The sequence below is a fragment of the Gekko japonicus genome, unplaced genomic scaffold, assembly GCF_001447785.1.
Source record: "Gekko japonicus isolate JY-2015 unplaced genomic scaffold, Gekko_japonicus_V1.1 scaffold1235, whole genome shotgun sequence".
NCBI classification, from domain to species: Eukaryota; Metazoa; Chordata; class Lepidosauria; order Squamata; family Gekkonidae; genus Gekko; species Gekko japonicus.
In genome coordinates, this window is record NW_015169210.1 from 107,067 (window position 1) to 129,212 (window position 22,146).

Below are 22,146 nucleotides of genomic sequence, written 5' to 3' on the forward strand. Positions count from 1 at the left end.
CGGAAGAGAGCTGGAGAATTAGGCGTCCGCCATTTTGTATCTCGGCGCCACGTCCCCTGGTCTCACAGTAGCTTTGGTCAAAGCATTATAAATGAGTTATCTTTATACTTCTCTTACTTCCCAGCATCTGATGCAGAACCAATGAAGAGCCTAACCCCCATTCCAGATACTGTAAATGAAGGGGGAGGGAGGCGGGAGAATAAAAAGAAGGGATAAGGGGCTATGGAAAGGACTTACTTTAGAAATAAAATACGATCTTCAGGGAATTGTAGCTGACCTGTTCTGGTTTCTCAAAACGCACTTTGTGCAGTCTGTGTGTCCAGGAACATACCGCACCATTGCAACCTGAGCTGGAGTCTTGAGCGATGCTTATTTTCTTGGATCAGGGCTCTGGGCCTCGGTAAAGAAGTTCACACTCAGTTCGTGCACGGCTGCTCGGCCCCCAGAGAAGGACCCTGGTTCAGAGTTCTGGAGCTTAAGGAATGCAGGTCAGAATGTTCCAGTCGCCAAGACTGCTGTGAGAAAAAGGCATAAGCACTTGGGGCTTTTAGAGTCTAAAATTTAGACAAAGATTAAGAGAAAAATCGGTACCTGATGGCTTCTCTTCATATCCCCTGCAGTCATTAGTGATGCTCTTCTCTGTTTTCAGGCAGGTAATGTAGTGACCGGAGAGATGGTGGAAGAACTCATCCTGGCTGGAGCGGATATTATTAAAGTGGGCATTGGACCAGGTAAGGTGATTTGGGGTGGATTGTAAGGGGCTGTATTTACATGCAGCAGCCACTGGCTTGTGTGTTCTTGGAGCGATGTGGAGGCAACACTTTTATCTGTTACAGTAGAAAAGGTGTGTAAAGGACAAACACTGTCAAGGAGATCGGGGTAGGAGAACCGGCTCCTGAGGGCTGAACACAAAGTCCCTATAATGCTTTGTTTAATTGTTTGCATGTATTCCTTACTTTTCAGCCAGATTGGCACCCATGCCATTTTACAGTTTAGGAGCCCGTGGGCATATTTGGAATTCTGGCAAAGAGTGGTCGGTACAACCACAAAATGGCTGCCTCAGGAGCGGTGTTCCCTCTAAGCTGAGTTAGTGCGAGCTAGCTCACAGTTTTTCAGCCTCCGGCTCACACATTTTTGTCTTCGCTCAGGAAGGAGGGCTCCAGAGCAAACTAATTTATGTAGTAGCCAAATCACTTGCTCACAGCTTTTATGCCAGTAGCTCACAAAGTAGAATTTTTGCTCATAAGCCTCCACAGCTTAGAGGGAACATTGGAGGCATACCCTCGGAGGAAGCCCATGTGCTAGGGAGATGAGGGGTAATTAAAAGCTACGTAGGGAAAGAGGTCAGAGAGACGAAAGCAGACATTCATGGTGGCCGCTGCCACTGAACAGTGTTATTTTAGTCAGCATAGCCAGTCAGATCTTCAGTGGCCAATGAGAAGCCCTGCTGAGCAAGAGACCCGCCGGGCCCTGCCCACTTCCTAAAAACACGTGATGGGCGTTGAGAAAAGGCCTCGTGGTGCCCGTGGGCACCACGTTGGAGACCTCTGCTCTAATGTCTTCTTGCCTGCCTGGAGAAGAATCTGGCTACCGTGAGTTCTGAAGTTCAGAAACAAACATGAAGCCTCTGTAAGCTCGGCGTGCTGTCGGCAGTGTTCCCTCTACACTGAGTTAGTCTGAGCCAGCTCGCAGTTTTTTAGCTTCTGGGCTCACACATTTTTGTCTCAGCTGAGGAAGGGATGGCTCCAGAGCAGTGTTCCCTCTAAGCTGAGTTAGTGTGAGCCAGCTCGTGGTTTTTTAGCCCCCGGCTCACACATTTTTGTCTTCGCTCAGGAAGGGATGGGCTCCAGAACAAACTAACTGATGCAGCAGCCACATCGCCCGCTCACAACTTTAATGCCAGGAGCTCACAAAGTAGAATTTTTGCTCACAAGACTCCACGGCTTAGAGGGAACGTTGCTCCAGAGCAAACTAATCTATGCAGTAGCCACATCGCTCGCTCACAACTTTGATGCCAGGAGCACACAAAGTAGAATGTTCACTCATAAGACTCCACAGCTTGGAGGGGGCATTGGCTGTCGGTCTGTGTGGGTTTAACATTCCCGCTCTGTTAACCACGGCCTCCAGAGGGCGTGCTTCCTCTTTCAGGTGAACCCCCTTATGCTTTTTAACTGGTGTCAAATGCTGCATCAGCATTGGTTTTCATGGTGTGGTTAATGCGGACCGGGTTCCCAGTCTCAGATTCTGGTTAAGGGGGTTAACACAGATAAGCATGACCTCAGCACTAAGGCTAACCCTAGGAGAGGAGAGCAGAGAGACTGCTGAACATGGTTACGTGACTGACAGTCTCATCCTAAGCAGAGTTACGCCCTTCTGAGGCCATTGAAGTCAGCGTGGGGTGCCTCTGCTTAGGATGGCGCCGTGGGAAGTGTTGCCTCTTGCACAGAACTATTGTCAAGAGGGTTTGTGAGACAGACAGGAAATGGGCACTGAATAGCATTTAAAAACAAGGGATACTGCAGTAGGGGAGTGAATTACTGTGAGGATTGCTGCCCATATTATAAGGCGGCTTGTGAGGAGATCATTACTCCATCATTGGGTAAGATTCTCGGTTTTACTGAAAAAGTGAAGCTTGATTATCTTTTATGTGATGAGAACCCTAGGACTGCATACCAAGTAGCCAAATTCTGTGTGTTGATACTTAAGTTACGGAAATTGTATCATAACCAGGTTTAGGTTTTTGTAGATCGTGTTTTATTCTGCAGATGTTGTTTATTGTGTAAGCTGGTTATAGGTAAAGGTAAAGGTTTCCCTTGCTCGAAAGCCATTTGGCTCCAACTCTAGGGATGCGGTGCTCATCTCCGTTTCCAAGCTGAAGAGCCAGCGCTGTCCGAAGACGTTTCCATGTTCATGTGGCCAGCATGACTAGACTAGAAACTGGTTATATGTTTGGTCAAATAGTAAGAATCGAGAACTAAAGAACTGTGAGGATCACTTGATCTTCTTTCCTCATTCTTGTGAATCGTAGTTAGACAGTATTTGGGAACTGTTTTATGGTGCTGAGCGCACTTCTCGAAATGAAAATTATGGGACAGTGATTGCACAGGCGAGACCTGGTGTTGTTCACGTGCAGTCCCAGCCAGCTGGGAGAAAGGTTTCCTGTGTGGATGTTTGTGAAGATCCCATGAAACCTGTTCGGTTTACCAAACAGTGTTACTCTTGTTTCATCCATCTTTCCATTTGTGTTTAATGACCAGGATCTGTGTGCACGACTCGGATTAAAACTGGGGTGGGCTACCCACAGTTGAGTGCCGTGATCGAGTGTGCAGATTCCGCCCATGGACTGAACGGGCACATCATTTCCGTAAGTATAGCCCCGAATAAACTCGACAAAACAGGCAGAGGAACCATAACAAAAATGTCTTTTAAAACATCCAGAACAGAAATCAAGAAAATCTTTTCTGCAGTCATCTCTGGTGACAGCTCAAGAGGACTCAGGAGAGTTTTTCAGAGGAACGAATCAGAATCCTGTACCTGGACTGATGAATCAGAAGTAGCCACTTGATCGCACCTGGGGGGGGGACGGGGTTAGACACCTGGCACTAGGAATTACTGCTGCCTGGCAGTTCATCCCTGTCTGGTAGCAGCTGCATCACCAGATTTGTCTGCAAAGGCAGCCCTATAATGTTTGTCTTGCAAACAAGAAAGCTCTGCAATAACGTGGGATGGTAAGATAGTACATATGGGGGGGGGGAAGGGTCATTTCCTGCAGGAGCGCACAGGAGCAGAGCTCCGGCAGTAAAGAGCCCAGGGGGGCAGGCACATGCAACAAGCCCCACCCCCTGCTCCCAGCAGCCCTCAGTCAGAGCAAGAAGCAACCAGGTAAGCTGCAGAGCTCCCCTCGCCCCCCGGCCCAAAACAGTCCAGTGGCACCTTTAAGACCAAGTTTTATTCAGGTACAAGCTCTCCCTCCTCTGCAAGGACAGATCTGCACGTTCCCCCCCCCCCCAATAGCTAGCAATCCAAAACAGTCCAGTGGAGCCTGAGCGGTGGGTGTTGCCTTCGGACACACTTCCGGTGATGTCAGGGGGTGTGGCATATGCAAATAAGTTATGCTAATGAGCTCCTGCACCTCTTTTTCTACGAAATGACCCTGGAGGGGGGCTAAATATTTTGGGTAAAAAGGGCCAAAAAATAGGGGTGAGCATACTCTGCGGGTTCTCAGAATCAAACTACTATATAGCCGATTTCCAGGACTCGCTCTTTGATCAGAGAACATGCTTTGGTTTTGCCCATCTCAAGAACATCATCGATCGACATTCCAACTTTCATCAGTTTCTCATTCAGGGGGATTTGTGGGTATCCCGATTTAAAGCAGCCAACAACCCATCTTTGGCACAGAGCCGTTTTAGTCTCCGTCTGAAGGCAAATAGCCATGCTCTTGCTCCCAAGGATATCTGTCCCAATTCTGCCCGTAATTCGACGCTTGACACGCAGCAGGGAATAGCCAATATTTCCCTTAAGAACTGGGCTAGTGGTCGATATTATCGGAGATAACTTTAATCCAAATAGCTGAACTATAAAGAATGAGTGGAGCCACTTTCAAATTAAAGGCTTGCGTCGGTCCAGGAATATGCTTCCCCCCCCCCCTTATTGTGGAAGAACCTGTTTTGCTTTATTAAGTCCTGTGAGGGTAGCCCTATGTAGTCAAATATTACAGTAGTCAAGTATTTCTCATAGCCACTCAGGTCTTCACTGGCAGATCTCAGATCTTCAGACAGGAAGGGCGTCTCTTCTGGCTCTCCAGGGGGCGGGGGGCGGCGGCGAGAGCGGCCTAGCCAGCACTATGGGCACTTCTGCTTCAGGTGTGCCACTATTACCTCAGTATCCAGTACTGAAGGGGGCTGGCCCCGGTGCCAGTCACAGAATCGGCGACACCAGGCCACCCCTACAGAAGGTAGATGCATGTGCTGAAGAGGATTCTGAGGTACGCCGGCGATATTTTTGTAAATTGACCAACATTTTAAAGAGCCAGCATGATGCGGACTGAACGTGCTCCCAGAAGGCATGGGATTGTGGAGAGTTAGCTGAGTAGTGATGAGAAATCAGCCTCTCACATCTCTTGAGAGCTTACAGAATCCTGGCGATAGAGCAAGATGGGTTGCCTTCAGTACTCCCTCTAAGCTGTGGAGTCCTGTGAGCAAAAATTATACTTCGCGAGCTACTGGCATTAAAGTTGTAAGCGAGCGATTTGTCTGCTGCAAAAATTAGTTTGATCTGGAGCCATCCTTCCTGAGCTAAGGCAAAAATGTGTGAGCCGGAGGCTAAACAACTGTGAGCTGGCTCACACTAACTCAGCTTAGAGGGAACCCGACCAGGAGCACCTTAAAGACTTAGAAAAATTTGTGGCAGGGTGTGAGCTTTTGAGAGTCACTGCTTACTTCTTCAGATACTAGTATCTTGGAGGAAGAAGAAGAAGAGATTGGATTTATACCCCGCCCTTCACTTGGAGTCTCAGAGCGGCTTACAAACTCCTTTCCCTTCCCCTCCCCACCACAGACACCCTGTGAGGTAAAAGTAGAAGAAGAAGAGATTGGATTTATACCCCGCCCTTCACTACCCAAAGGAGTCTCAGAGCGGCTTACAAACTCCTTTCCCTTCCCCTCCCCACAACAGACACCCTGTGAGGTGGGTGGGGCTGAGAGAACTCTGACACAAACTGCTTTTTTTCAAGGACAGCTGTGCCAGAGCTTGTGACTGACCCAAGGTCACATCAGCAGGTGCAAGTGGAGGAGTGGGGAATCAAACCAGGTTCTCCCAGATTAGAGTCCACGCACTTAACCACTACACCAAACTGGAAGAGTTCTTGCCCGTAAGGTGGGGATTCCAAATTACCATGATTTCCTGTGGATCCTAGCTTGCATATGAACTTATCACTGCTGACTGGATACAGCTGCTGTGGGAGGTTGTTTTTGACAATGTTGGCCTTACCTCCCAGAGAGGAATACTAAATCTCCCAAAGCTGGAATGTGCTGTAGTATTTTAGAAGAGCCAGATTTGGAGACCCCTGTCTTTGGCCAAGAGGGAGTTCCTGGGCATGAACAAAGCATTGCCTAGTACCACTGATTACGACCGAGAGACGTGCTTGCAGTTCTTTCTGTTTAGGAAAGAAGTGAGTTAGATGAAGCTTCCCCTACCTAACAGAACTTCATAAAATAAATCCTGCGATATTTATTCAAACAAAGAGACTACAAAGATTTCTGTCTCTGTAAGATTACCTCACAGCTGTATGGTGTGTGGACTATGAGTTATCGTATTTTGACTAGAGTCAGTGGGGAATGTAGGAGGATTCCAGAAATACTCCATTCAGGTAAAATCAAGTCTCGGGAGTTTTTCTCTAGTTGTAGAGCAGAAAGGTTGTCTACGAACACTGAGCTGGATCCCATTAGCTCCGTCTCGCCTCACTAGAGTTGTGTTCAGGGCAGCTGGTTGGTCACTGTGTGAAACAGGATGCTGGCTTGATGGACTACTGATCAGATCCAGCAGGCTCTTATGTTTTCATGGGTGGTGGGTTTTTTAACCATAAATATCAGGTTTTCCTCCGTCTTAGATAATAGAAGTAAATGAAGGTGGCAGAGAGTAGTGTATCAAGTCCAGACAAGTCCAGCGACAAACGTCGAGCTTCGCTCCAAGAGACAGTGGCCTCTGCGGATCCTAGCCCGCTCCAATCAGGGGGCTCGGTTCCTGGCCGAGAAGCCAATGGGACTCTCGGCCACTGTAAATAACCTATTGGGAAGTGGGGGGGTGTTTTAGGTGGCGGTTTCTCGGGGAATATAAGCCGGCCTGCGAGCCGGCCAAAGCCGTCTTGTTCCTGATCTAATAAAGTACGCTTTGCTTGAAATCACTCTCCGTCTACGTACTTTTCACAGAGAATTAAGATGACTAGATTTGAAATCCTGGTTTGGAGGGCAGAAGATAAAGAGTAGTTTGTGATATAACTAAATACGGCTGGCTGTGAAAGCAGCGATGGTTCCCTATGCTTGTTCCTGTAACAGCTAACCATGTTTTTTTTGGTGTGACATGAAGTTTGCTAAAAGTTTCTGATGTGAGTTGGTGTATTAGTAGCTGGAAAGGCAAGGGGAGATCTTTCTTATACCCCCCCCCTTCTACATCAACTGTGTCAGGCATACCTATAGTAGCTTGTATACCGACTGACCATATTCAGAAAGCAGATACAGAAGGTTTATCAGAGTTTTGTAAGGAATTAGTAACGTAAGAACTGTAACCCGTAATATTTTAGTGACTTATTTAATAAATGCCACCTAAACGAAAACTTAGAACCACCTGTAGGGTTCTGGGGCTCCTTAACTGGATCGGTAGGAAAGCAGTCTAGTTTGTCAGGGTAGGTATTTCTGATCTTTCCTTCTTCCTGTGATGTTGTGCATCTTCTTAGTGCTTGATGTAACAGGAGGACGAACACTTCAGTAAGGAAAAGCGGGTTTTGATTGGAAAAGTAGTAGTAGGCAGGGCTCTTTTTGTAGAAAAAGCCAAGCAGGAACTCATTAGCATAATAGGCCACACCCAACAGCAGGAACTCATTAGCCTATTAGGCCACACCCCTGACAGCACAGCTCATTTGCATATTAGGCCACACCCCCATGTTACCAGAAATGTGGTCATCCAGCCACACCCACCTATTGCTTCTTATTCTCTTTACCTTGTTTGTTGTCAGAACCCAGGGCTTTTTGCATATTAGGCCACACACCCCTAATTGTAGCCAATCCTAATGAGTTTCTGCTGTTGGGTGTGGCCTATTATGCTAATGAGTTCCTGCTGGGCGTGGCCAGCTTGGGAATCCAGCCGGAACTCCGTTCCTGTGCGTTCCTGCCCAAAAATAGCCCTGGTAGTAGGTAAGATATACCTCAATGAAAAAGAGTCAAGCTTTCGGCCTCTTATGTTTTTGTTTGAGAGAAAATGAAACATGTACTGGCTCTCTGTTTCCACATGTTTTTCATACATGCAGGCTAGGTTTACTATTTCATATGGATAGAAGTTAGCCACTTTGTGAATGTCTGAAGAACAGTATAGGCCATTGGGAATGGCCCGGGGCTAATGTTTCATAGCTTGTATGCACTTTTTGTCCATCTCATCCTATTACCTCTTCTCTTGGGGATGTCGTGTTTGTTTGGACTTATGAGTATTTCGATTCTCTGTGAAGTTATTTACATTCCACCAAGGGTTTCAAAAGCTGTGTCTACTGCTTTTTTTCTGTGATAGATAAGAATTTACAAATGGCCAAGAATTGCAAAATGGTCTTTAAAAAAAAAAAAATTGCCTCCCCTTTGTGAGAGACCCAGCTGTTGCATCTTCGTAACCCCTGCTGGCTTTGGAACAGACCACAAGTCATTTACATCAAAGAAGCTCTTTTGAGCAAACGGTTTCCCTGCAGAAACTCTTAACTTGCTACTATCTTGTACGAGGAAAGAAGATACGATTAAACTAGTCTGGAAATGCAGAACGCCAGGGTGTAAGTCATCTACGCAGCTCACCGAAGTTTCGAGATTGCCTTAATGAGGTTAGGTTAAAGAATGGTTGTTTTGAAAACCTATTTCAAAACCCCCCACCCACCCCCCTCAGCAAAATAGCTTTGCAGAATTTGCAAAAGGAAGCTCTTCTCCCTTCCAAGCTTGAAAAGTATGCATCCGGAGAGTGATTTCAGCTAAGCATACCTTTATTTAGTCAAGAACAAAAGACACCATAACCGGTTCGCAGGCCGGCTTATATTCCCACAGGGAAACCCACCACCAAACACCCCCCCCACTCCCGATAGGCTATTTACAGTAACCAAGAGACCTATTGGCCTCTTGGCCTGGGACCTAGCCCTTTCATTGGGCCTGGCTAGGATCCTACTTGCCCATTGTCTTTTGGTCTGAAGCTAGAGGTATTTGTGCCTGGACAAGTCCAGGCATGCCCGGCCCTGTCAGGGCCTGATACACTACAAAGTTGGAGATAGAAGCAGTGTTTTTCTCTTCCCAGCTGGGCAGGGATAGGAGCAATGCTTTTAACGTCTGCATTGCAAAAGGGAATGCGGGAAAGGACTGGTTTCTCCCCTCCTACCAAACTGGGCAGGGACAGATGCAATTATCTTAATTTCTGCATTGCAAAAGGCCTCGGTTTGGCTGGCGGGGGGTGGGGAGGGGAAGTAGGTTCCAGGGGCGGCGTTTCCGTGGACAGCAGAGAGAAGCAAGGTCTCTTCGGACCTCTTGATTCCCAGAGTTACTTGGATAAATTATTAGGAGGTGTGGTCTGTGCTACTGTCTATAGTTTGCTGTAAATTGGATCCGACTGTGTAATATTCCACCATTTAATGTTATCATTTTAACAGTTATGCTTTGCTTCAGTTCTGTTTCTTAGACATCTGGTTGGTTCTACAACCCAAATCCTATTTAATTGTTTCTTGAAGTCCCATTCTGTCGATTGTCTCACTCACACTTTGAGTCCCAGTGGGAAAGGAGGACTATAAATAATGGGAATAAACAAATCTCCAAAGTCAGGGGCTCTGCTGCTTTTATAACTTCTACTATAAGATCTCCTTCCTACTTCTGTCTCCATTTTAGCAAAGCAAATCATCTGGGAGTTGGCTTCCAATGGCTGCAAGTAGGCTGCTCCTGTGAACACACGAGAACAGGTTGTGAACAGCCGAACAGCCTGCTGTGTAATTGGCTTCCCGATCACCACTGTTGAACAGGAAGCAAGCCAAAGGAGCAGGCAGTCGAGCACCCCCAGTATAAATGGGGGGGGGGCCCTCCAGGGTTGTGCCTTTGGCCTTCATCCATTTGCTTTTATATTTGCATGGCATGCGTATGTGCAGAAGCTGAGCAGACGCTTCTTTCCCTTCCAATATTGATGAAGCTTTTGCATTATTTGGTACTCTCATGCAGGGCTATTTTTGGACAGGAACGCACAGGAACGGAGTTTCGGCTGGCCCCTGAGTTGGCCACACCCAGCAGGAACTCATTAGCATAATAAGCCACACCTAACAGCGGACACTCATTAGGACTGGCTACATTAGGGGTGTGTGGCCTAACATGCAAAGGGGTTCCTGCTACAAAAAAAGCCCAGGGTTTTGACAACAAAGTAAACAGAATAAGAAGCAAAAGGTGGGTGTGGTTGGATGACCACACTTCTGGTAACATGTGGGGTGTGGCCTAATATGCTAATAGGTCTCTGCTGTTGGGTGTGGCCTATTATGCTAATGAGTTCCTGCTGGGCTTTTTCTACAAAAAGAGCCCTGTGTCTCATGCATGAATCGAATAGATGCCTTAGTTGTCTGGGCATTACGGCGTGAATGACAGGCAAGGAAATGGATGTGTTTTTTCTGTCTTTTGAGGAAAGGTGATTACTGATTAATGTTTTTTTCTGAAAAAGGTCCTCTATGCCACAACTATGTAGTTAAACTTTCTAATACCTTCCTGGCCACCCTATCAAGTCACAGCTGACGTACGGCAACCCCTTATGGGGTTTTCAGGGGTGGTTTGTCCCCATGTCATGACCAGTGTTCCCTCTAAGCTGTGGAGTCTTGTGAGCAAAAATTCTCCTTTGCAAGCTACTGGCATTAAAGTTGTGAGCGAGCGATTTGACAACTGCATCAATCAGTCTGCTCTGGGGCCCTCCTTCCTGAGCTAAGGCAAAAATGTGTGAGCCGGAGGCTAAAGAACTGTGAGCTAGCTCACACTGACTCAGCTTAGAGGGAACACTGGTCATGACCCTGGTATTCCTGGAAGGTCTCCCATCCCAATACCAGCCAAGGCTGACCCTGCTTCGCTTCTGAGATCAGACGCAATTGGGCTGGCTTGGGCTGTCCATGGGTCTATGCATTCTTATCCCACCCTTCCTCCAAGCCGTTCAGGGCATTTACAGAGCTCTGTCCTTTTCCGTTTCACCCTCACAACCACCCTGTCAGGTAGCTTAGGCTGAGAGAGCGACTGGTCCAAGATCGCCCAGACTTCATGCAGGGATTAGACTCCAGGTCTCTCCAAATCCCAGTGCAGCTCTTCAGCCGTTAACGTGCACTGGGATGGTACGGAAACGGTGTAAAGTTCTGTTGATCTTGAATTGTTTTATGCCATTTCTGAATACAATTAGTTTGGGCCGCACTAAGTGTGAACTGAGTTACTTCCTCTTTTCTCCCCTTTCCAGGATGGGGGCTGCAGCTGTCCTGGAGATGTTGCCAAAGCTTTTGGTGAGTACCCCAGGCTGCTTGGCTCTGAGGAGCAAGAACCGCCTTTCTCGTGGATTAAGGTAGAGGTTTCCCTTGCTCGAAAGCCAGTCGACTCCGACTCTAGGGTTGCGGTGCTCATCTCCATTTCAAAGCCGAAGAGCCAGCGCTGTCCGAAGACGTTTCCGTGGTCACGTGGCCGGCATGACTAAACACCAAGGCGCACGAAATGCTGTTACCTTCCCACCGAAGTGGTACCTATTTATCTACTTGCAATTTCTTGCTTTCGAACTGCTAGGTTGGCAGGAGCTGGAACTAGAGACGGGAGCTCACTCCGTCATGCAGCACACTCAGGTCTCGAACTGCTGAACTACTGACCTTCCACAGCCTGCAGTTCAGCGTCTTGACCACTTGAGCCACCGCAGCTCCTTCTCGTGGATTAGTTGCTCTTTAAGTATAATTATACTTCTGATATCTCAGGAGGAGGAGGAGGAGGTTGCTAACAATGTTGATAAGGACTCGTTTGTGTTTTTCATTTCCAAGTTACATTAGCTGATCTGGTTAATCATGGTGCCATCCATCCTGGTGCCATCATCCAAAAATGTTAGAAACGTATAGAAACTGAAGTGAAATGTTTGGGGAGGGTGGAATTGGGAACGCTTTTCCCCGGGACGGCGTTCCAAGTCAACCCACCCACCCAAAGTGATTGGCACTGAGATACAAGCTGCATATACTGTTTGCGACCTGTGGCTCCCATCTGTGGCTTGGGGCCACTTGGACGCCTAAGAGATTTCCCCGCAACTCGGGAAACCTCCTAGGTTTGCAGAAAAATCTTAAAATCTTAACAAAAATATATTGGGGGGGGGTTAAACTGCCCCCAAATTAGTGTTCTCTGTGCATGTGCAGAGAGCACAACTACTTCTGGTAGCTGGAGGAGTTCAGGAGCTGCGCTGGGTCCAGCAGCAACAGCCGTGCAGCCCAGAGCTCCATTCTGGGCATGGTGGTAGCTCAGTCCAAGGAGTGCATGGTGGCTGCGCAGGGCCCAGCGGCAGGCAGTAGCAGCAGCAGCACAGCGCAGGGCCCCACACTGGGTCTGGTGGCAGCGGCTGCACAATCCGGGAGCCATGCTGGGTCCAGCAGCAGCAGCAGCACAGCCCAAGGAGAGCCTGGGGGCGCACCAGGCCCGGCAGCTGCTGCTGTGTAACCCAGGGCTCCATGCTGGTCCGGTGGCGGCAGCTGCACAGTCCGGGAGCCACACCGGGCCCAGCAGCAGCTGCCGGAGGTCCCGGGGGCCAGGCTGGGCCCACTTGTTACGTTATATATGCAGAGGTAGGATTTGGCCACTAAAATGCTGATTTAACATCAGTCTAGCTACATACATACAGTTAAATGCTGATTTAACATGAGTCTAGTTACGTACAGTCTAGCCGCGGTGGCTCAAGTGGTTCAGACGCTGAACTGCAGGCTGTGGAAGGTCGGTAGTTCAGCAGTTCAAGACCTGAGTGTGCTGCATGATGGAATGAGCTCCCATCTCTGGTTCCAGCTCCTGCCAACCTAGCAGTTTGAAAGCAAGAAATTGCAAGTAGATAAATAGGTACCACTTAGGTGGGAAGGTAACAGCGTTCCGTGCACCTTGGTGTTTAGTCATGCCGGCCACATGACCACGGAAACGTCTTCGGACAGCGCTGGCTCTTCGGCTTTGAAACGGAGATGAGCACCGCAACCCTGGCTTTCGAGCAAGGGAACCTTTACCTTTATACTAGTTACAATACTCCCTTCCACTCCTTCACCCCCCTCCACATTCATTGTTCTGACCATAGTTTTCCTCTTTGCACTTTCCCCAATGTTGACATGTCTCATTTTCCTAAAGCAATAGCTAGGAGACTATTCTGAGCTCTTAATACATTCTAAGCAGGCAGGGGGGGGGAGAGATCTGGCTACTAGAAAAAGCACCCCCCCCTTTCCTAGAACTTAGACAAACAGGAAACTTCTTCAAAGGGCTTCACTGTTTTTCTTTCTAATGCTTTGCTTGCTTGAAAAACCCATTTTAATCTCATTTGGTCTACATGGAGACTGTATCCTCTGAAACTTGTAGAAAGACAGATGGGAAATCCTGGCAAAAACAAAAGGAGAAAGACCAGAGTTTAAATTATAGACGACTGTCTCCCATTGCTGGAAGAACTGTCATTTGATGGATGTTTTATTTCTGATCTTAATATGGTCTGTGTAATGATAATGTTTTCCAAACATTAACAGTGCAGTCCTAAACAGAGTTACAACCCTGTAAATCCGTTGACAGAAATGGCTTTAGACGGATGTAATTCAGTTCAGGATGACAGTTTGGTGTAGTGGTCAAGTGTGCCGACTCTAATCTGGGAGAAACGGGTTTGATTCCCCACTCCTCCACTTGCAGCTGCTGGATGACCTTGGGCAAGCCATAGTTCTGACAAGAGCTGTCATAGAAAGGATAGTTTTGGAAAGAGCTCTCTCAGCCCCAACTACCTCACAGGGTGTCTGTTGTGAGGAGGGGAAAGGAAAGGAGTTTGTAAGCCGCTCTGAGACTCCGAGTGAAGGGCGGGGTATAAATCCAATCTCTTCTTCTTCATCATCACTATAAGACACGTACTCATATCCTCGGAGGTAAGAAGCATCAATAATCTCTCATTTGGGGCCAGATTCACACATGCTCTTTTCCTGCTGCTCTCTTGGTTGTGTGTACATGTGGATACATTCCACCCCCCATGCCTTATCCTTCCAGTTCCATAGGTCTCCAAAGTACAGGGTGGTCCTTCCATATGTCTCACTTCTTGCATAGATATTCACTTTGGTTTCTTAAGGCGGGACTTGCTTGGATTAGTAATTCTGGGCGAAGCCAGAGAATCTGTTTCCCTTGTCTGTTTTCTCCTATTATGTGCATCCAGGACAAGAAGCAGATAAGCCCGTTTTGCTGTTTTGAGTTTTGGTTGTGGAGGAGTAGGAGGAAATATGTGTTGAAATAACACATACCCTTCTTTGCGAGGGCTTAGCTACAAATTAGGGTTTTCCCTGGGGATGTCCCTGGGTTCAGCGGAGAGGTACGTTTTGAATTTCTGTGCTTCCTGGGTGTGTCTGTGGGCCTGAACTGAATCAGGACCACAGCATGCAGAGAAAGGGGGCTTACACCTCCCACACACCACTTTCCCAACTTGAAACTGCCTGGGCAGGGGGCGCTATGTGCTCCACTGTGCAAATGCAAGAAGAAGAAGTAGTAGAAGAAGAAGAAGAGATTGGTTTTATACCCCACCCTTCACTCGGAGTCTCAGAGCAGCTTCCCCTCCCCACAACAGACACCCTGTGAGGTAGGTGGGGCTGAGAGAGCTCTGACAAAAACTGCTCTTTTTCGAGAACAGCTCTGACAGAACTATGGCTTGCCTAAGGTCATCCAACAGGTGCAAGTGGAGGAGTGGGAAATCAAACCCGTTTCTCCCAGATTAGAGTCTGTGCACTTAACCACTACACCAAACTGGCTCTCAGTACATGTGTGACCACCAAAGGGGCAAATAGCTCCCTCTCAAATTGGGAAAATGGTGCAGGGGGTGCAGGGTGGGGGTCTGTCCTCTCTCTCTCCATGGCCCTGATCCAATCTGGGCTCTTGCATGCCTATAAAGTGCACAACTCCAGAAGGCACCTCCCCACTGAACCAGGGGATATCCTTGAGGATAACATAACAGTCTTAGGGTGCATTCAGACGGGGCATTTGCAACGGAATAGGTGCCAGTTGGAATTGGTGTACTTACTGGCGTTCATCTGCCTTCTGTCCCTAACAGTTGCAAAGAGCTGTACACCGTTGTATTCTGCCACTAGGTCCCCAAGTGGTGGTATACTGAGTGCAACGGTTGTAATCGCTTTACCCCCGTCTGATTGCTCTCCAACGTTGCAGAGCCACTTCCGTTTGGAAGCCTGAGGCTTCCGATTTTCACCCGCCATTTTTTTAAAGGTCGGCGATATGCGCTTGGGCGAAGCTTCGACCTGGCGTTTGTTGAAAAAAAGAAAAAAGAAAAGGGCCTTAGTTTAGCGTTTTGGAGGCGTCCGGGACCTCAGGGAGGCTACTTTGCTCTTTAAACTTTAAAGGTAAGTCCTTACCTTTAAAGTTTAAATGTAAGACAGGTTTTTTGCGCATGCGCGAAGATCGCCATTCTGTGGATAGCTGCCTATGCGCATGCTCATCCGACATCCGCTGCATGTGAACGGGCATACAGGGATGGGCTCCGCAGACAGGAGGTGAGTGTGATCGCGTTTCAGCCAGCATAAACTGCACTGGTTCCAACCGGTACAGTTTATGCCGGCTGAACGCACCCTGTCTATGTTTGAGGTGGGCTTGTGGGGGGGGGGGGATCCGCACCTTCCTAAACCAGGAGAGGGGCAGCCGGTCACGCCTCTTGCTCTGCCGCTTTTTAAATTGCCAAGTCCCAAAGCGCATGCGTCGCTTAAGGTGCTGGGAGGAGTGAAGCTGATCCGTTCTGCAGCTGAGCTGATCCGGTCCTCGAGAAGCCGGGAGGGAAGCAGCCGGAAGGGAAAAGTGGCCCAGCCCAGGAGGGAGGTGTCCCAGAAGAAAGGCGAGGGGGTCAGGACCCGTGGGCCCCGCGTTAGCTACGGGCCTGGGAGACCTCCACGGCCGGGATGCAGAGGCAGGCATATCAAGCCACCTCTCTGAAAACGTCCAAGCCCCAGTAGGGGTTGCCAGAAGTCAACCATGACCACACCCCTCACCAAAAATACTGTTACTTATTTAAGAAATTACATAAATTAAACATTTGCAGATGCGAGATGTACTAAGCCGTATTCCTTTTTCAGGAACTATATGAAATGAAAAGGTCTGTACGGTATAATCAAACAGATATGAATGAAATGACCTAAACACATTAAAATGAACAGTGGTTCATCTTTATTTGACGAATAATATAATTACGCTGCTATTAAGTTGCACCTATTCTGTTGCAAATGCCCCATCTGAACGCACCCACGGTGTGGCCTGCATCAACATTCCCTCCACATTTTCTCTACGGGGAGGTAAAAATGTCGGTGGAGTCCTGGCGGGGGCGAGGCATCCCAGGGGAGGCAGCCAACTGGGGAGCCGCCTCCTGTCTGTCCATGTCAGTCCACCTTGAGAGGGAGGGAGGCGGGGAACCCAGGGAGGCGGAGGGAGAGCGCTCCGGCGCGCCCGCAAGACCCAAGGGTCCATCTGCGGTGCGAGGGCTGTCCCTGTTGTTGGCGGCGGTGCTCTCCTCCCCCCTCAGTTGCAGCCAGTTCCACCAATTAAATCAAAGTTAGTTGAATTTACTTTGCTTTAATTGGCTGGTTTGCCCCCTCCGGCCCCCCTCCCCCAAAACTCCTTAGCTACGGGACTGCTCCCTTCCAAGTACTTGCCTGGGTCGGCCCTGCTTAGCTTCTGAGATCAGATGAGATCGGGTTTGCCCGGGCTGTCTAGGTCAGGGCAAGTAACAATATCTGGTCCGAAACCCGTGTAAGGATCATGTTCATAATTTCCAAGATTGCCCTCGCATCTGTTTGCAGGTTTTATCAGGTACGTGCGCTCCCCTGTGCCATCTATCTGATGAAGTGAGCTGCGACTCATGAAAACCCATGTCAGAATAATCACGGTTAGTCTTAAAGGTGTCCCTTGATTTCTGTTTTTCTTTGTGCAATTAGAGGAAAAGTTACTGATGGATCCTGCCTTGGCAAGAATAATGTGTTTTCCACCACGGTGCTCTTCCGGGATGCTTCCTCTGCTGCCTTCTCACTCGAGAACTCTCTCTCTCTCTCTGCTTGCTACTGAACAGGAGCCGGAGCCGATTTTGTGATGCTTGGAGGAATGTTCGCTGGACACGATCAATGTGCCGGAGAGGTCACAGAGAGAAACGGCAAGAAAGTGAAGCTTTTCTACGGGATGAGCTCCGACACGGCCATGAAGAAACACGTGGGAGGCGTGGCTGAGTACAGGTACAGGCTCCGCTCTTCACCATGGACCCAGTTCTTGTTGGAAGTGCATGTGTTTACAAGTTCTGGAAATTCAGTCATTATAGGGTTAACTTGTTTGCCTAGTATTGCTATTGTTTAGACTGACCTGGAAGGGATACCTGGCAGTAAGCCAATGGGGAATTAGCCCGGGAAAAGTAGCTTCTACTGTGATACAGATTGGTTGTTTGTTTCAGGTGACTTCCTTTCTAGGGGTCGAGAAGAAGGAGAGATTCTCCATTATCTGTGTGCTAGTGTTTTGACTATAGGCAGCTTAGAAAATGTAGCTGTTAGTGTTATGTTTATTTGTAGTAATCCCGTTTACCTTTTACCCTTAGAAATAAAGGTTTTTAAAAGCAAAGAAATCTCTTCTTTCCAATAGAGCAAGATCCATTGATAGTCTGAGTATTAAACACTTTTGACTATTTTACAACAGTTCTGCACCTCTGGACCTTTCATTTGTGAACCTTGTCACTGGCAGGAAAGAGGGACGGCTCTGAATGCAACCCAGTTTTGTTTGTCCCCCCCGCCTTGCGTCACGGATTGTCAACATGTCCCTGCATCACAGATCACCTGCCCTGCCTTGTAACTAACGCTCCCCTCTAAGCTGTGGAGCCTTGTGAGCAAAAACTCTACTTTGTGTGCTATCAGCATTAAAGTTGTGAGCAGGTGATTTGGCTACTGCATAAATTAGTTTGCCCTGGAGCCATCTTTCCTGAGCCAAGACAAAAATCTGTGAGCTGGAGGCTAAAAAACTGTGAGCTACCTCACACTAACTCAGCTTTTAGAGGCAACACTGCTTGTAACCAGGAATTCAAGAAATATGAATTATGTACACAGGATTAGGCATAATTGAGCTATTGGTTTCTGTGGATTTGTGTGCCTAAGTTTGTGGGGGACTGGGGGAGAGACAGTTTGGTGTAGTGGCTGAGTGTGCGGACTCTAATCTGGGAGAACCGGGTTTGATTCCCCACTCCTCCACTTGTACCTGGCTGGATGACCTTGGACAAGCCATAGTTCTGATAAGAGCTGTTCTTAAAAAAGAGCAGTTTCTGTCAAGAGCTCTCTCAGCCTCACCTACCTCACAGAGTGTCTGTTGTGGGGAGGGGAAGGGAAAGGAGTTTGTAAGCCGCTCTGAGACACCTTTGGGTAGTGAAGGGCGAGGTATAAATCCAATCTCTTCTTCTTCTTCTGGCTTGCTTGTTTACAGCTATTTTCCTGTTTTCTGTGGGAATCTTTTCCCACTGCACCAGATGTAAAAACAACATTAATGGTAGTTTGGTTGTCTTTGAGAAAATCACAGATGCACAGGCTATAAAGCAGGGGTAGGTTACCTTCTGGGGCTAAAGCACACACACACACCCCAAATGCAGCATCTACCCTTGAAGATGCTGGTGCATGGCCAGACAAGCTTGGAGAAAGCCAAGTTCCAGGTATGGACAAGATCTGATGGATTCACCCTGGACTTGGTTGGTGCCTGTGCTGGCCTGGGAGGCGATGATGGATGCAAGCCATGCCTGGTTGGCTTTTCCTCCACCACTGGCCCCCGGTAATGCTGCCAGTGTCTTGGTTCTTTGGACATTGATCTGGCCCTGTGCGCCAATCAAAATGGTCCTTGGCAATGCTCCCGCTAAACTGTGGAGTCTTGTGAGCAAAAATTCTCCTTTGCGAGCTACTGGCATTAAAGTTGTGAGTGAACTGTTTCGCTACTGCATAAATTAGTTTGCTCTAGAGCCATCCTTCCTGAGCTGAGACAAAAATGTGTGAGCCGGAGGCTAAAAAACTGTGAGCTGGCTCACACTAACTCAGCTTAGTGGGAACACTGGTCCTTGGGTGCCACTGTCAGCACACTGCCAGGGTTTGCTTACCCCTCTTCTAAAGCCTCCAGAATTGTGAACCCAGTCCTGGGTGTTAAATGCGAAGACACTCATTAAGGAATGTGTACCATCATTCAGAAATACCTACCTAGCACCAGACAGCTTCTTCTGGTCTCCATGAGATGGCACAGGAAATTCAGGTCATAACAACTTACACTTGGGTATCGGGCCTATCAGCCCCGTGTTTCTATCAAACCTTGAGTGGCCCATGTTCCACGATGAACTGGGTTTGATTCCCCATTCCTCCTCCCCATGAAAGCTGGGTGACCTTGGGGCGGTCACAGTGCTCTCAGAGCTCTTTCAGCCCCGCCTACCTCACAAGATGCCTGTTGTGTACATCCCTTAGGTCCGTTTTTAACTATTTATTCATATTAAAAAGGTCAGAGATGCTAAAATAATACTTTATGATTCTCTCAGGCGCAATCACCATTTTTGTTCATGAAGAGAGCTGAAATTAAACTCACTTTAGGTTGGTTTTGACGGATACGAAGGTTACTTTGTGGATTGTGTTGGGGTATCTTGTTTACTCCGTGTCTCTTCTTGGATTTTACAGTCCTGTCTTCACCTCATATCCTGCTGATTGACTGTAATGCATTTTTGTTTTTCTTTGCTGTTCTGTTGCATTTCTCTCAATAATTTTTTTTTTTTAAAAAAAGATGCCTGTTGTGGGGAGAGGAAGGGAAGGCGACCATAAGCTACTTTGAGACTCCTTAAGAGAAAAGTGGGGTATAAAAACCTTCTTCTTGGGTTTACTTTATTTATGTACTTCATTTCTTAACAACACAAATAAACCCATATTCTTTTGCAGAGCTTCAGAGGGTAAAACGGTAGAAGTGCCTTACAGGGGGGATGTAGAAGACACCATCCGCGATATCCTCGGAGGGCTGCGATCTACCTGCACTTACGTGGGAGCTGCCAAACTCAAGGAGCTTAGTCGAAGAACGACTTTCATTCGGGTAACTCAGCAGCACAGCGAAGTCTTTTCTTAGCCCTGGAAGAAAAAGCCGAAAGATTTGGGATCTGCCAACACCACCGGCTCCTCCTTTTCCTTTAATTTGCAGTGCAGCTTCCTGCAGGCCTACTCCAAGCTAGGGAAGAAAAGCAGGTTGATTGCCACTAGAGTCTGTTGTAGCAGAAAGGTTAAGCCCAAGGAGGACAAGCCATAAATTGCAGCAATGCCCATGATTGTTTTTATTTTGTTCAAGAGAAAAGAGCACTATCTCTTTATAGCCTTGTCTATTTAAACAGAGAAAATCCAGTTTGGTCTTTTAATGGTAATCTAAGAAAAGCCACCTAGATTGCAAATTCATAACGTATCAATTGTGTTGGAATAATTCCTGTTAACCAGTGTGAAGTAAACTCAACGGAAGCTTTTATGGCCAAACAACCATTTATTGCTGCTCTTGCAATGTGGTATAGAAGTCAGAAGAACAGGAGGCCGACTTTCCAAACTAGAAGATGCTTGCATGGCTGTTGCTCCAGTATGTTGGCTATGCAGCTCTAGAACTTGAATCTGCTGCTTTATTTTCACTGTGACATCAAGTACTGGGTTTTTAATGTGCACTGATACATAAATATTCTTAAAATTGTTGAGTACCATCGTTACATTTTTCTTTACACCTTTGGCCTGGGGAAACATCACAGCATGGCAAAATGACTGTGCTCCTTCGTTTTTTTGTGCAGACATTTTTAAAGGGGGACACACTCAAGATATGCTCATGGGTGCCATACTTCTTGGCTTCCTTTTTGGTAAAGACCAAGAACACCCAGTGACTTCATACGGTTGAAAGCAAATGAAGTTTTGCAAACTACCAAATATGTTCAGAGAGGCCACATGTTGAGCTGCCAGGGCATTTCAAGAATTGGTGGCTGCACTGTCCAGTCTGTGGGTTCTGCTGCATTCCCATTTTTGTTGCTTGTGTGTCCCTGTTGCTTTAGGGCAGTGGTGGCGAACCTATGGCACGGGTGCCAGAGGTGGCACTCAGAGCCCTCTCTGTGGGCACGCGTGCCATCGCCCCAGCCAGGCCTAGACTGTCATTAAAGTGTCGAATTCTCTGCCAAATAATTTTAAGTAAATGGAAGCATTTGGGATTGCTTTCCTTACTTTGTCTGGATCATCTTAAGTTAATGTATGAGTTGTTTTTTCTAAAGTAAAACCCCAGTATTCAGGTTAAATTGCCGTGTTGGCACTTTGCGAAAAATAAGTGGGTTTTGGGTCGCAGTTTGGGCACTCGGTCTGTAAAAGGTTCTCCATCACCACTTTAGGGCTTTCTCCCCCGTTCTACACGTGTTTTGCTCCCTCTAGTGGCCTATTCAATATTATATCAGTTTATAGCGACCGTATCGCCCTGCATATTTAAACTGCAGGTTTTTATGCCAGAAATAAAGCCGTATGATATTGAATTGGCCACTAGAGGGAGCAAAACCAGTGTGGAAAAGGAAAAAGAAAAGCAGTAGGGACACAGAAGGGATGAAAATGTGGAAGACCCCCCGTAACTCCTGTTAAAACTTTTCTCCTCCTCCTCCCCCACTATCACCTTTGCTACTCAGATAGAACTGAAACATGTGGATGTCACAGTTCTTTACGGGAGAGGGCTGCGGAAGTGCAGCCAGGTGAATGCTGAAGAAGTTAATTATGGGAAATGTTAAAAACAGTACTAGACTGAACCAATGTTCCCTCAAAGCTGTGGAGTCCTGTGAGCAAAAATTCTACATTCTGAGCTACTGGCATTAAAGTTGTGAGCGAGCGATTTGGCTACTGCAGAAATTAGTTTGCTCTGGAGCCCTCCTTCCTGAGCTGAGACCAAACTGTGTGAGCCGGAGGCTAAAAAACTGAGCTGGCTCACACTAACTCAGCTTTAGAGGGAACACTGGACTGAACACAAATCCAATTTCCTTTATCACGTGATATTTTATTTCATCTTATTTATTGCGAAATAAGAGGAAAGCTGCTCGTCTCTCACTGGGAGATAGCGTCATTCTCTCACCACGTCTTCAGATGCAGCTACTTCGCTTTCTACCCAAAAGTGAATCGCAGCATCCTCTGGAAAGAAAATT

At 47.5% G+C, this 22,146-nt stretch overlaps 1 protein-coding gene across 1 annotated transcript in view; it reads left to right on the forward strand.

The window, feature by feature from the left end:
- The window catches only part of LOC107114770 (GMP reductase 1), a 35,574-nt gene extending 14,914 nt beyond the window's left edge, over positions 1-20,660 (forward strand). The window contains exons 5-9 of the mRNA XM_015416360.1: positions 650-731; positions 3,258-3,364; positions 11,200-11,242; positions 17,038-17,197; positions 19,898-20,660. Coding sequence (XP_015271846.1) covers positions 650-731; positions 3,258-3,364; positions 11,200-11,242; positions 17,038-17,197; positions 19,898-20,078 — 573 coding nt within the window. The 3' untranslated portion in view covers positions 20,079-20,660. The remainder of the gene's footprint in view (positions 1-649; positions 732-3,257; positions 3,365-11,199; positions 11,243-17,037; positions 17,198-19,897) is intronic.
- The last annotated feature ends 1,486 nt before the right edge of the window (positions 20,661-22,146 follow it).